This window comes from Carettochelys insculpta, chromosome 19, assembly GCF_033958435.1.
Source record: "Carettochelys insculpta isolate YL-2023 chromosome 19, ASM3395843v1, whole genome shotgun sequence".
In the NCBI taxonomy this organism is placed as follows: Eukaryota; Metazoa; Chordata; order Testudines; family Carettochelyidae; genus Carettochelys; species Carettochelys insculpta.
Window position 1 is genome coordinate 7,151,964 of NC_134155.1, and position 14,662 is coordinate 7,166,625.

Here is a 14,662-nt window from a genome sequence, read left to right on the forward strand (position 1 = left end):
TTCTATTCTCTTAAATTTGTTTTAAATGTTTATGGTCCCAACCTTATACCACACATTCCAAACTTACAAATAAAATAAAGCTAGACTTTACTTCTACTGGATAGAATGAATTTCTCTTCAGAACTGGCCACAGAACCAACCTCTAACCCCGCCAAAAATCTGAACTCCATACCTGGGAAAGCCATTCTTCGTCATCTTGACCACTGTGGTCAGACGCTAAGCTGTCATATGACTCATGTCGTGTAATAGGTCCAGGACTCCCAGGTGGAACCACTGGGCAAAGAAAGAAGTGAGATTTCTCAGTCCAATTTTTTAAAATATACTTTCTCATATAGGTGATAGCATGATAATATGCATACTTTGACAAAGCTTTGGCTATTTATACTGGAACAAAGAGAAAGCTCTGTCTGAATTCAGATGGCGTAAAATGCTAAAGAAGTTCCTCTTCTGAAAACTAAGAAGCATTTATATGATTTATTCTTATGCACGTATTACGATAACCCAACTTGCTCTTCTTTCAGCCTGAAGCTCTACACAAGCAGACAAAATAGCTTCAATAAAAACGACAGCTTTCCATGCGTCTTGAGGGATTTCACACTGACAAATATGCCACAGTCAATGATATAAGCTCACTGCACCAACTTTTCATATGGTCCACTTTTAAGAGAAGTTGAATCATGTTAAGCTACAATGACAAAACCTATCCTGAGGCACTGGCATGCATACCAACCTTGAATACTTGGTTTTTTACCGTGGCTTCAGGAACGAATATGATCATCTCATCTTGGCTCTAACGCACTTAATTTGATGCTGACTTGGCAACTCATTTGATTTCTTTTTAATCAGGTTGGAGTAGATGACTTATACGACTGCAGCTGTTCTATAAAAGTACTATATTGTATAATACCAATAATCTGTTCATGGAAAACGTGACGTATTGGTTATTGTAAGTATCTATTTTGTTTCAGAAAGAAGGGTGCTTTTGAAGATGGAGTTTACTTTTGAAAGTGCCCCAAATGCACAGCTTTTTTTCTTTTGAAAGAAGCTCTTTCAAAAAGAAGAATATGTAAATGAGGCACCGTATATGTAAATCAGTACCATATTTGCATTTTGATTTCCTTCATTTGCATGTGTCTTTTGAGAGAGGAATGCAAATGTAGACACAGCTAGAAAGTGCTTCATCTGCCAGTAAAATACGACTTCTGTGACCACTGATTAACAGTGCGCTGTAAGACTGCCTAATGTTCTGTACAGAATGAGGTATTCACCTGAAACTATTGCAGGAAATTAGGTAGGCAGAACACCTCAGTTGGAATTTGACCACATCATTAGAATTAAGACAGTATCTCTTCTGAGAAGTGCCACTGGCTCTTCCATTACTGCAGAGGAGTTAATACTTCAGTTTTATGTCTCTGTCATCCAAAAGACAGAAACAACAGAACTGTTCTGACACAGGGAGGATAACAGGGCCTTTTGCCAGCTTATTAATAGTTTCATAACCATTTTCCAATCTAATAGCATTCACATGCAGGCTGCTAAAAAAAAAATGGGACGCCCCACTTCTCCACACTGCAACCACGTCTGACTGATTTGGAGAAATTTTCACACCATCAATATTAACGCTTTTGTACATATAATTGCAGAGTACATAATTTACAGTGTGCCTGCGCCAAAAAGGAATTGCAGTAGTGCCTCATCATTCACAGGGACAGCCACTGCAAGGATGATAGCATCTCATGACGATGTTCCTTTGGTCAATATATGGACCTCTTCTCTGCACCTCCTGGTATCAGCAGCATTATCCTACATTATTCTACTGGAGGAGGAAGGACCAAAGGTTTTAAAGGAGCAAAACACCAGGGTCTCAAATAACATGACAGGGAGCTTTTCACTCTCTTTAACCTGTTTGTGAATAATGGCCTGAAAGTTATGGCACTGGAGTTCACACCGGGGGAATTATACCCTCCGTGGGGTGGTGAAGGGTAGCAGAAGGCACTGGAAAAAGCAAATTGTGGAAACACAGAAGTACACGACTATGTCTACATGGAACGCTGCTGCTGGAAGGATCATACAAATGAGGACACTTGACAATGCAAATGAGGTGCTAATTTACAAATCACATGCCTCATTTGCATACTCTTGCATGATCGCTGTCCCGCCAGAGGCTTCTGTCGCCACACAACAAGCCATATAGATGGGGTTCTATTGATCAAAACCCCCCTTACTGACAGCCCCTTATCCCTGACAGAAATGAATGGTGAAGGGCTGTTGACAAAGGGGGTTTGGCTGCCAGAATCCCATCTACATGGCTTGTTTTGTGGTGACAGAAGCCTCTGCCAGGGCAGTGATCATGCAAGAGTACGCAAATGAGGCACATGATTTGTAAATTAGCACCTTATTTGCATTGTCGAGTGCCCTCATTTGCATGACCCTGCTAGCAGCAGCACACCATGTAGACATAGCCCATGTAACTGAAAAATATTTTTATTTTGGTAACACAAAAGAGCTTTGCAATTCTATCAAGGCTCACTGAACAACCTTAATTAAAGCTAAAACTAATATTTTTATATCTGCATCATCAAAAATTATATTTTTTTAAAAAAATGGATTTACAATATCGCTTAAGGGTTGAAATTTATGTTCCAGGCTTCCACACATTTCAGAATTTTACAACCGTGCTGTAAACCCCTAACAATAGGGGTTTATAATGGCAAAGCAGACACAACTGTAACCATAAAGAGAGAGCGGCGCCTCTATAACGTAAACAGCACAGGGTATTCATAAATCTAAATACCATGTGAAATACAGTACTCTCAATGCAGTTTTAAGTGCATCTCTTCAGACACCCTCACAATACCACGTCTTCATTCTTAAAGCTGGAACATAAACAAACAAATCCAGCGCCTAATTTTTAAAGATTACATACAGTTTATACTCTTTACGGAGTTCATTGTGCAAGGTGCTGAGATTCTTCCATGAGGGGGTAAGCATCTGCCACAAGTCAATATAATGGTCAGTAGGTAATTAAGAATATCATTTAAGCAGCATGCCTTTTCAGGATATTATAGTAAAACTTTATTCACTTATTTATTCCATTATCACAGTGGTAAATCTTAATCAAGAAGGCATGATTCTAACGATCACAAATTCATTTAATTTTCATTTCTAATTTAAATTTGATTTCTAATTCTCTCAGACCACATTTTATGTTAATAAATTAAGACACCTATTGTAGATTGCAATAGCTACACAACTCACCAAGTAATGGCAAGCAATTCCTTATTTATTTAGCCAATGAGAGAGAAACATATTTTTACAGATTTTGCTCCTGCCCTAATCTTCTCCATATCTTCTAAACTTTCACTGCAATAAATTCTATTGACTACAGTGATGCCTGTTTTCAGGGCACAGCTGACCAACTGCAGGCTTTCCTGTTTTGGAACTCATGAACGCACTGTTCATAACTCCAGCAGATGTTTCTGCTTTCAAACCAATGGGAACTTTATGGCCTGTTTTTCCCCCTCCTCCTTCCCAGGGGCAACCGCTAGAGCTGTCAAGATCAGGGAAGTTGCTATTCAGTGGCTAACAGCAAAAATATTGATTTAACCAGCAGCAGCAACACTGCTATGTCATCATATTAGTCCACTTAAAATACTCGGATGGAAAACTGAGCATGTATTTTATCTGGGACTTCAGAAGCCTGTATTTTGGAAAGGAAAAAGGAACAGTCAAACTTATGAACACACAGTCTTGCTCATCCACTATGCTGACTCTTCCTTTTGCAGCAAACACAGAACAATACAAATTTTAGTATACCTCAGAACAAAGCTTTAAAAGAACATATATGATGGCATAATGAATTCAATGAAGCCACTCTGCCTCAGAGTTCATCAGAAGGGCAGCAGTGATAAAACCTTGACTATGATCAAATGTCTGTCATTTTTTGTTGTTTAATAAAACAGCATTTATATTCCAAACACATAATTAAAGTGGCCACTTAAAAAATCTGGTTTTGATAGCAGAATACCCTAACAGCAGGACTGATCCCATGAAGTACAATGTGTCTTCTCCAACCCTGTGGGGAAGGTAGAGGCATGTAACCCCCTTTTGAGAGCTGATTCTAACAAAGTAGATCTTTTTACTGGAGATTTGCCTCTTTTATCCCTCATGACAGATAAGTATTGGGAAATGCTTCTATTTTAACAAAAGGCTTTGAATTGTAGGAATGCATAACAAGTCTTACAAACATAAAATGTATTGTTTGTGCATCTGTGCATCACATTACTTACAGAAATACACAGTTCCAAGGCAAGTCCAAGATCATTTAAGTCCAGGGGAAAGTTTACAACAATGTGAGCCTGGGGTAATTTTTATATTGAAGTTGTAATCTTATAAAAAGCTAGATTAATGAGAAGCATGTTAGTAGGCATCCTTCAGTCTGCATAGACGATGGATCGCGCCCTTTATAGTTTCAATTGAGGACTTCATTTACAGCGTCTGCTGTGACTATGAAGACCCACACGAGAGTGACAGTCCTTGCTGCATCTCTTGCAGATGTAGTGGGTGTCTGGCAAGTCCTTATTGTGCTTTCTGTGCGCTCGCTTCTCCTCTGCTAGCTGTCTGGTCCTCATCTCGCCCTTCTGAAGGCCCTTGTGTAAGCCCTGCCTCCATCTGCTGCGGTTGTCTGCTAGTTCTTCCCAGTTGTCCAGATCGATGTCTACCTCTCTGAGGTCTCTCTTGCAGACATCTTTGTAGCGCAACTGGGGGCATCCGGGAGGTCTTTTGCCAGAGGCTAGCTCACCATACAGGATGTCTTTTGGAATCCTTCCATCATTCATCCTGTGGACGTGGCCAAGCCAGCGGAGCCGACGCTGCCTGAGGAGGGTGTGCATGGTTGGGATTCCAGCTTGCTTGAGGACAGCGGTGTTGGTCACTCTGTCCTTCCATGATATTCCAAGGATGCACCTGAGGCAGCGCAAGTGGAAGACGTTCAGCCTCTTTTCCTGGCGGGCATACAGGGTCCAGGTCTCGCTGCCATAAAGGAGGGTGCTGAGGATGCAGGCTCTGTAGACTTGCATTTTGGTGTGAGAGTGTACAGCTTGTTGTTATTCCACACTTTCTTGCTGAGTCTGGACAGAGTTGTGGCCGCTTTTCCGATCCTCCTATTTAGCTCACTGTCCAACGACAGGGTGTCAGTGATGGTGGACCCGAGGTAAACGAACTCATGGACGACCTCTAACGTACAGTTGTCAATGCTGATTGATGGGGATTCAGCAACATCCTGACTGAGTACGTTTGTCTTCTTTAGGCTGATGGTAAGCCCAAAGTCCTTGCACGCTTTGGAGAACCGATCCAGCAGTTTTTGAAGCTGGTCTTCCGTGTGAGACACTACAGCAGCATCATCTGCAAACAGCATGTCTCTGATGAGGACTTCCCGCACCTCAGACTTAGCTTTCAGCCTTGCAAGATTAAACAGTTTCCCATCAGATCTTGTGTGCAGCAAGATGTCCTCTGTTGAAGATCCAAAGGCATACTTCAGGAGGAGTGCGAAGAAGATCCCGAACAAGGTCGGAGCAAGGACACATCCTTGTTTGACGCCGCTCCTGATTCTGAAAGCATCCGATAATGCGTCATCATATTGGATGGTTCCTCTCATGTCTTCGTGGAACGACTGGATCATCTTGAGTAACCGCGGAGGACAGCCTATCTTGTGGAGCAGTTTGAACAGACCATCCCTGCTGACCAAGTCAAACAACCACTGGCTCCAGCTATGCAACAGCATCCAGACCTGTACTGACTTTGGTAATCTCAGAGGAATGTACGAGGGTATGAAGAAGGCATTAGGACCCACCCAGAACAAGATGGCACCTCTGAAATCCAAATCTGGTGAAGTCATCACTGACAAAGCCAAACAGATGGAGCGCTGGGTTGAGCACTACTCTGAGCTGTACTCACGCGAGAATGTTGTGGTTGACGCAGCCCTCGATGCCGTCGAGCTCCTACCAGTAATGGACGAACTGGATCAGGAACCGACTGTGGATGAACTGAAGAGAGCCATCGACAGCATTGCAGCAGGAAAGGCCCCTGGCCAGGATGGTATACCACCAGAGGTAATCAAGAGTGCATCGGACACACTCCTGGAACCCCTACACGAGCTACTGTGCCTGTGCTGGAAAGAGGGTGAGGTTCCACAGGATATGCGCGATGCTAACATTGTAACGTTGCATAAGAACAAAGGAGACAGAAGCGACTGCAACAACTACCATGGAATCTCCCTCCTAAGCGTCACTGGTAAACTGTTCGCTCGCGTCATCCTTGGCAGACTCCAGAAGATTGCTGAGAGGGTGTACCCTGAATCACAGTGCGGATTCCGCGCACAGAGGTCTACCATTGACATGGTCTTCTCTCTAAGGCAGCTGCAGGAGAAGTGCAGGGAGCAGAGAAGCATGATACAGCACTAATAATAGCTCAGCTAATGCTGTGCTATAACAACATGGCTTTCTGAGTTCTTCAGAAACAAGGTTGCACCAATATCAGATATAAAGAGTATATTTTGCTCATTTTCTTTATAAAATCAGTCAAGGGTCTTTCCTGCATCAAGATAATATACATGAGGATGTTCGGTAACTAAATTTTCTAACTGTAACTCACAACTTGTACCTAGTTTTACTTTACTCACATTATGCTTTCTAAAAGAACACTCACAGGCAATATGTAAGTGTGAAAAGGGCATTTCACTACTTCACAGAGATATCATCCCAGATGTGGGTGCTTCGTTTTCTATTAAAACCAACAAAACATACTATTTCTGCACATGTATAATCTTAACTTTTTGCTGCAGTTATGCCTATTTCTTTAACAAACCTACATGAATCTTGAGTTCAAATAAATTCAAAGTCTACACCAGATTGAAATTTAGCTTGTGTGCTCTAGTATATCAAGCTATTGTAATGTGTAAAATGGAAAGTACATAGGCATTAAACATCTGGGGCCAAATTTGGCACACATGGCTTTCATCAGGACACAATCCCTCATGTATACAATGACAGACCTTGCCTCTTCAAGACATGCTTATGAGCACAAATCAAGAATGAATGGGTTTGCACATGTACAGTGGTTACTCTTTTAAAACCCTTCCCACTGCCATAAGGATAGTTTTTGCCTCAGGAGCAGACTGGGGGGACAATACTAAGATTCAGAGCCACACTGTGGTCCTGGTTTTCAACTTGCTTCAGGAATAATTAACCTGTGCCTATCAGCCTATAGCAGCAGTACATTTCTTGGGTTATTTTAAATTACCCATTCCCCATCTACCTGAGCAGATCCACAGTATGAATAGATCATTCAAGACAGGTGTTGCACAGGTGGTTATCACAAACAGCTGCTGCTCTTAAATTAACTTTGGAAAAGCCATATATATATTTATTACACCTCATACAGATTCCCTATAAGAGATACAGGCTTATGATTATGGCACATACAGTAAACGCTTTCATATCCGGCATTCTATCACCTGGAACTGTTAAATAACCAGCATTTTAATCATCAGTAAATTTTAGTTATGTTTTCCATCAGTACAGTATAGTGAAAGTAAATACAAATAAATACAGCAAATACAGTATATGTTTACAGCATACAATACAACTGTTATTAAATAAAGAACTCTACATACATTTCTGTTTGTTTCTTAATATATAATCTTGTTTTTCTTTAGTGTTATGTATTGCTAGGTATATTCTATTATCCAGAATATTTAAATGTCTGGCAACCTCCCAGGCCTGGGGCTGCCGGATATGATAGAGTTTACTGTACGAAGGTAATGCTATTTTAAGTCACAGTGGAGAAATAAGTGCAACTGCTAGTGCAAGAAAGTTGTCCAGCTAAATACATCCAAATTAACCTCAAACAAAAAGGTTTGATGGAAAAATGCCACCTAAAAGCCTTCCTCTTATTTCACTTGCACTCATGTCATTTGCAATTTTAAACGGATTACAGCAGATTCTAATACGAAAGATTCTAATACAAAAAGATTGTAAGACATGAAAAATTTACTCATAACTAATCTCCAAAAGCATTTATCTACGCTTGGTTCATGAGCAAACTCTACTGATAACAACAGGTGGGAGATGTGTGCACAATGGCCCTTAATCTGATTTCAAAGGATTGTCTTTGCATTTTGAGTTATAACAGACAATGACAAGATGAGAGCTGAACAAATCACAAACTCCTCAACCAATTCTTCATAAGTACGATTGCTTTTAAGATTCAGCTATGTGTTTCAGGTGATCTACAACACTATTACCCTTGATACTGACAGCATGAGCGACATTAAGTTATGCACAATGAATACCAATCAAGAGCCAATATGAAAATTTTATACAGGTCTCCTTGATGCAACTTTACATTGAATTCAACATCTCTCACCTGCAATAAGCAGTTTGTACTGGGCTCCATGAGCCCCAGAGTTTAACAATGCAAGTTTGTCAAGTAGTTGAATTCTATTAACACTTGATCAATCCTTGTAGCATAATTACAGTGAATCCACGTTCCAAAATTCTGTCTTCCTTCACCCAAATCCTGATTGTTAGCTTCCTAGCTGATAAACTCATATAAGCTACATCTACACGGGTATGCTACATTGAAATAACTGATTTCGATGTAGCGAAATCGAAATAAGCTATTTCGATGAATAGCATCTACACGTCCTCCAGGGCTGGTGCCGTCGACGTTCAACATCGACGTTGGGCAGCACTACATCGAAGTAGGCGCTGCAGAGGAGCGTCTACACACCACAGCGGCCCACATCGAAATAAGGGTGCCAGGAACAGCTGCAGACAGGGTCACAGGGCGAAGTAGCACTTCTGGGGCAACAGCAAGCTGCTCCCTTAAAGGGCCCCTCCCAGACACACTCAGCCTGCACAGCACGCGGTCTGCAGAGCCACAAGCACGCACACCCCGTGGAAGCAGTATGGACCCCCAGCAGCAGCAGCAGCAGCAGCCGCCAGAGGTCCACACACCCGCCCCTGCAGGAGCAGTGCTTGCCCTGCTCAGTGCCATGCAGGAGGCAGCTGATCATCTTTTATTTGTGGAAGAGGAGCTGCCCCCAGGGGATGAGGAAGCAGCCCCAGACCTTGCTGACCTCCGACCCCCGCCCCCCAGCCGCACACGCCGCCGGCTGTGGAGCTACCCCACAAGTACCGACTGGTGGGAGCGGCTGGTTCTCAGCGAGTGGGATGATGACCACTGGCTCCAGAACTTCCGCATGAGCCAGCAGACATTCCTGGAGTTCTTCCAGTGGCTCACCCCTGCCTTACGGCACCAGGACACCTCCATGCAACATGCCCTCACCATCGAGAAAGGGGTCTGCATCGCTGTCTGGAAGCTGGCCAGTCCAGACAGCTACCGATCCGTGGGGCAGCAGTTTGGCGTGGGCAAGGCCACCGTCGGGGCTGTCCTCATGGAGGTAAGAGGACCCACGGGGGGGCGGCGGGAGCCCTTGGGGGAGCCCAGGGGTGGAGGGCCAGACACACCCGGCACACCCCTCACTGGTGCTCTCTCATGTCCTTCCCCTGCAGGTCGTCCGCGCAATCAATGCCCTGCTCCTCCACAGGCTTGTGCGGCTTGGGGACCCGGATGCTGCCATCGTGGGGTTTGCCAACCTGGGCTTCCCAAATTGCTTTGGAGCTCTGGATGGGACCATATCCCCATCCGTGCCTCGGAGCACAGCAGAGGACGCTTCCTCAATAGGAAGGGATACCACTCCATGGTCCTCCAGGCCTTGGTGGATAGCCGGGGCCGCTTCCTGGACATTTATGTTGGCTGGCCTGGCAGCACCCACGACACCCGGGTCTTCAGAAATTCGGGCCTGTGCCGCCAGCTGGAGGTGGGGACCTACATCCCCCAGGGGGAGATTCCTGTGGGGGACACCACCATGCCCCTCTGCATCGTCACAGACGCAGCATACCCCCTCCAGCCCTGGCTCATGCACCCTTACACGGGCAATCTCACAGCCAGCCAGGAGCGGTTCAACACGCGCTTGAACCATGCGCACCAGGTGGTCGAGTGCACTTTTGGCCGCCTCAAAGGGCACTGGAGGTGTCTCCTCACTCACCTGGATGCAGACCTCCTCAACATCCCCCAGGTTGTGGGCACGTGCAGCACACTCCACAACCTGGTGGAGAGCAAGGGAGAGGCCTTCTTCCAGGGCTGGGCTGTGGAGGCTGGCAGGGCCGACGTCCAGCCACCCGCTGCCCCCAGTCGCCAGGTCGACCCTGAGGGGATCCGGGTCCGGGAGGCCCTGCGGGCCCATTTTGACCAGGCTGCGGGGTGAACGCTGGCAGGGCCAGCTGCAGGCGAGCCACCCACTGCACTCCCTGATCCTCCACAACACTCCCTGCCCCCACGCCCACACCACAGAGCACCCGAGAGCACACCCCCCCCGCCACTTTTCTTTGAAATAAATGGAAATGTTGTTTCAAACCAAACAGTGCAACCTCTTATTAATAACTTAGAAAAAAAGGGGGGAACTATTTACTTGGGGGGGCAGCTAACAAAACAGGGGTCCAACTAAAACTATATACAAATGGGGGATATGTACAAAGGAGGGGTGGGCCACGTCCTCAGCCCCGCACTCTATTGTCCACCGCCCGGTGTGGGAGGGCGCGACCCTTGCCTCGGCTGGAGCCCTGGGCGAGGCTGGGTGGGGGCCGGGAGAACCGGCAAATACGGCTGGGTGGCGGTGTCCCCAGGCCCCTGGTCCCCCTCGGCGGCAGGCCCCAGGGTGGCTAACGGTGGAGGGACGGCAGGCGGAGCAGCGGGTGGCATGGCGGGGGGGCCAGGTGTTGCGCTATGCGCTCAAAGGTGCACATGAAGGCCCCCCAAGCCTCCTGGCGCCAGGCCAGCGCTCGCTCTTGGAGCTCCAGCCGCCACTCCTCCACCCGCAGGCGCCACTCCAACACCTCCAGCTGACTCCGGAGGGTCGCGAGCAGCTGGGGGTCTGTGGCCATCCTCGGGTGGCTCCACCGTCGGCCTCGTCCTGGGGCTGGTCGGTGCTCCGCCGAGGGGCTGGCCTGCTGGGATGGTCCCGGTGGGCTCTCCGGGACGACGGACACCTCACCGGTGCTCTCCAGGCCCTCCAATGGTGCAGCTGCGGAACACGGGGGGGGAAGAAGAGTGGAGACAGACGTTAGTGTGGGCCCTGACCCGTGGCCCTTGTCCCCGCCACCCCTCTGCTGCTGGTTCCCTATCCCCGTCCCCGGGAGATGCTACTGCTGATGATGGGTGTCCCCCCCAGGGGACCCTAGGTTCCACTCCCCCCATCCCCAGGGATGGGGCATGGCGCTGTCCTGCTGGGGGGCTGGGGCTGATGCACTCTTCTGAGGGACATGCCACTGCTGTCCTTGGGGCCATGGTCATCTGGGCATGTGGGGGGCCCTGGTCATGTCTCTTGTCCCCGCCCCTTAACCCCGGGGGTGTGCACCGGGGGGGGGGGGTACATACCTGATGGTCCGCTCCCACGGTCAGGGGACACCCTCTGGGCGGATGTCCTGCTGGAGCTCCGGGACGGGAGGGCAATGCGGAGCCCCCCCGTCACTGGAGGAGTCCCCCTCCTCCTCCTCCGGCATCCCAGGGGTGGGCTCCTGGGGGGGCACCTGGGGTGCAGGGCTTGCCTCCGGGGCAGACTCCGTCTCCGGGGCCTGCTGGGGCTCGTCAGCCGAGGTGTCAAGAGTGGCCGGGGGGAGGAGGTGTACCGGGGGCCCAGGATGGACCTGAGCTCACTGTAAAAGGGGCAAGTGGCGGGGGCGGCCCCAGATCGGCTGGCTGCATCCTGGGCCCAGGCGTAACCCTGCCGCAGCTCCTTAACCTTACTCCTGACATGGTCAGGAGTGTGGGCAGGGTGACCCCGGGCAGCCAGGCCCTCAGCCAGCCGAGTGAATGCAGCCACGTTCCGCCTCTTGCTCCCCATTACCTGGAGCACCTCCTCCTCGCCCCAGAGGGTCCTGGATCTCGGCCTCCGTCCAGGAGGGGCCCCGCTGCGTCTTCCCCGGCTGGCTGCCAGCCCGGGAGCCCTGGCTCCCCTTGGCAGGGGTGCCCTGGGGGCGCTTGGGGGGGCTGGCTGGCTGCCATTGATGCGAGGGTGTTGGGCTGCAGCTGCTGCGGGCGTGCAGGCTGGCTGCATGGCAGTGCTGCCGCCTGCACACGCTCTCAGCTTCCTGCACAGGAACGCAGGGGGCGGGGAGCTTTAAGGGGCTGCTGCACGCGGCAACCATAGAGCTCAGGGGCTGGAGAGAGCGTCTCTCAACCCCTCAGCTGACGGCCACCATGGCGGACTCCGCTCTTTCGATGTTGCGGGACGCAGATCTTCTACACGTGCCTTACTTCGACGTTGTACGTCGAAGTAGGGCGCTATTCCCATCTCCGGTTGGGAATAGCGACTTCGATGTCTTGCCGCCCTACGTCGATTTCAACTTCGAAATAGCGCTCGCCACGTGTAGACAGGGCGGGCGCTATTTCGAAGTTGGCACGGCTACTTCGAAGTAGCCGGCTCGTGTAGACGCGGCTATAATGAAACAAGGATTAGATTTCCCCTTTTGGAAAAACTATCTGTAAAACCTTAAATATATGGTATAAACTGTATGTTAGTTGATTATAGAGGTAAAATTAATGACAACTAAATGTCCCTGTAAAGGAACCAAACATCTGTTTTGAGTTTTCAGCCAGTAGAGTTGTTAAAAAGGCACTTCAAGCAACCTCAAATATCTCCTTTCTTTGTCTCTTGATGAAAAGCTCATCCCCAGTTGCAAGCAAACAAAACATTTTCCATGTTATGAATGATCTTTCAATTATTTTACACACAAAGAGAATACAATTACGTAAAGAAATTCTGTAACCCTGGAGTTTAGCAACACACATTTATCGTGCCACACTCATTGGCTTATAAAAGCATTTATTTATTCATTATTTATATGAAAACAAAAGCTTACTGTACAGACACAAAAGACTTGATCCCCATACCACACAGTTTACAATCTATAGAAAATAGCTAAGTAAGCGCTGAAGTTCCCAAGATCTGTGATGAATATTTATATATTTTAAAAGCTCTTTAAATTCCAGTGATTGTGTTGACTGTGGTCTTGGCTACCCCCTGTTACTTTTTGTGTTAAAAAAATTAGGTAATCAGGCTTCAATGTTTCTCTCAATTGTGTTACAACACAAGTAATTTTCACCATGTTTGGTTCCACCTTCCTTTTCCAGATTCTTGCAAAAGGAGATGAAACACTTTCTGGGCACACCTAGAATATATTGTACCATTTGCAATGTATTAATATTGCACTGGAATGGAACTACAATTTTATATACTTAGGGTCTGCAGCAGACTATCAATTCTCTACCAATGAGTAATAAATACTTTCTTTCCTGTATTAAAAATATAAATTTCAGCTGCAAAGACCTTCTGTGAAATCCATCAGATGACCATCTTAAAGGAATTATGGAAGAGGTAACTATTTCTATAATTCACTGACATCAAAAGTACAATTGACATTATTGTCGGGAAAATTATGTTAACCATGGATTACTGTTACAATCAAAGCATGCAGTGAGAAGTCAAGAGGCTTAATAGTAAATTTTCAAAGCAATGCAGAGGGATTTACCCGTTTGACTCCCATTAACGTCAATAGGAGTCGCACGGCTAAATCCCTATACACCGCTTTGAAAACTGACCCCTGGGTGTTGATGGACCCCTCTCTAAGAAGTTCCAGATGACCATGCAAGAACAGCAAAGAAATGTTTCAGCATGTGCCCTTGTTCATTATTGTTGTTTGTACACATCTGAAAGATTTTAATTCTTATACATGCTGCTGTTTCCAGCATTTAGCATTTGAAAAGCAGGCAGCGATGGGGAAATATTCACTAGGGTGATGTGGCCGGGTATACATCTATGCATGCATACACTGCCCCAATAATGCTGATGGACTTGGAGAATTTAATCTGAATTTAGTACATTTTTGTCCACTTTTACAGGATTATGACAAGAAAGGTTGATCAAGGGCTAAACATATTACAGTCTGCCTTGGAAGAGCTTCATTTCCTTGTAAGATAATGTCTATGAAATGGCACCTGCCTTGCTAGTACTTATCCTGTTCAGACCTGTACTCAGCAAAAGAACAGAATTTCTGCCCTTCTACCACTTAGGTTTGTTCTGATCAGTAAATGTGAAAAGCAGATTGTCATGGGGCAGACTGCCCTTTAAGGGCAGTAATGTCTAGTGGTGAGCTTCCCCCATCATGCCACAGGGCTCTTTAAGACTTGAAACAATCCTCCCATACACACAGAGCAAGATTTGGGAAACAATGGGAGAGAGGAAGTGGTTCCAAATGTAAGAAATGTTCGAGAAGAAATCCCATTGCTGTGTCTTTAAGGGCTCATGGCTAGGAGCCCAGCACAGAGAGGGAGGGCAAAGTTCCCCTTTCCTTCTAGAGGTTAGCCAATTGGGAAAAAGTTCGGAGAAAGAGACTAGCATCAAAGCTGACTCCCTCTCGTTGCAGGGCAGACACCAACAAGAGAAGATGGGCCTGCTGAACCCTGAGCCTCTGAGGACTAATTAAGGATGAAAGGATCAGCTGAGGAAAAATCTGTCTGCACTAAGCTAAATAACAACTCT

The 14,662-nt window shown here is 46.8% G+C and overlaps 1 protein-coding gene across 9 annotated transcripts in view; it reads right to left on the bottom strand.

The window, feature by feature from the left end:
* Positions 1-14,662, bottom strand: part of BCAS3 (BCAS3 microtubule associated cell migration factor) — a 548,857-nt gene that overhangs the window by 297,088 nt on the left and 237,107 nt on the right. For all 9 annotated transcript variants that reach the window (XM_075013784.1, XM_075013782.1, XM_075013780.1 and 6 more), the window contains one exon: positions 173-273. In XM_075013784.1, coding sequence (XP_074869885.1) covers positions 173-273 — 101 coding nt within the window. The remainder of the gene's footprint in view (positions 1-172; positions 274-14,662) is intronic.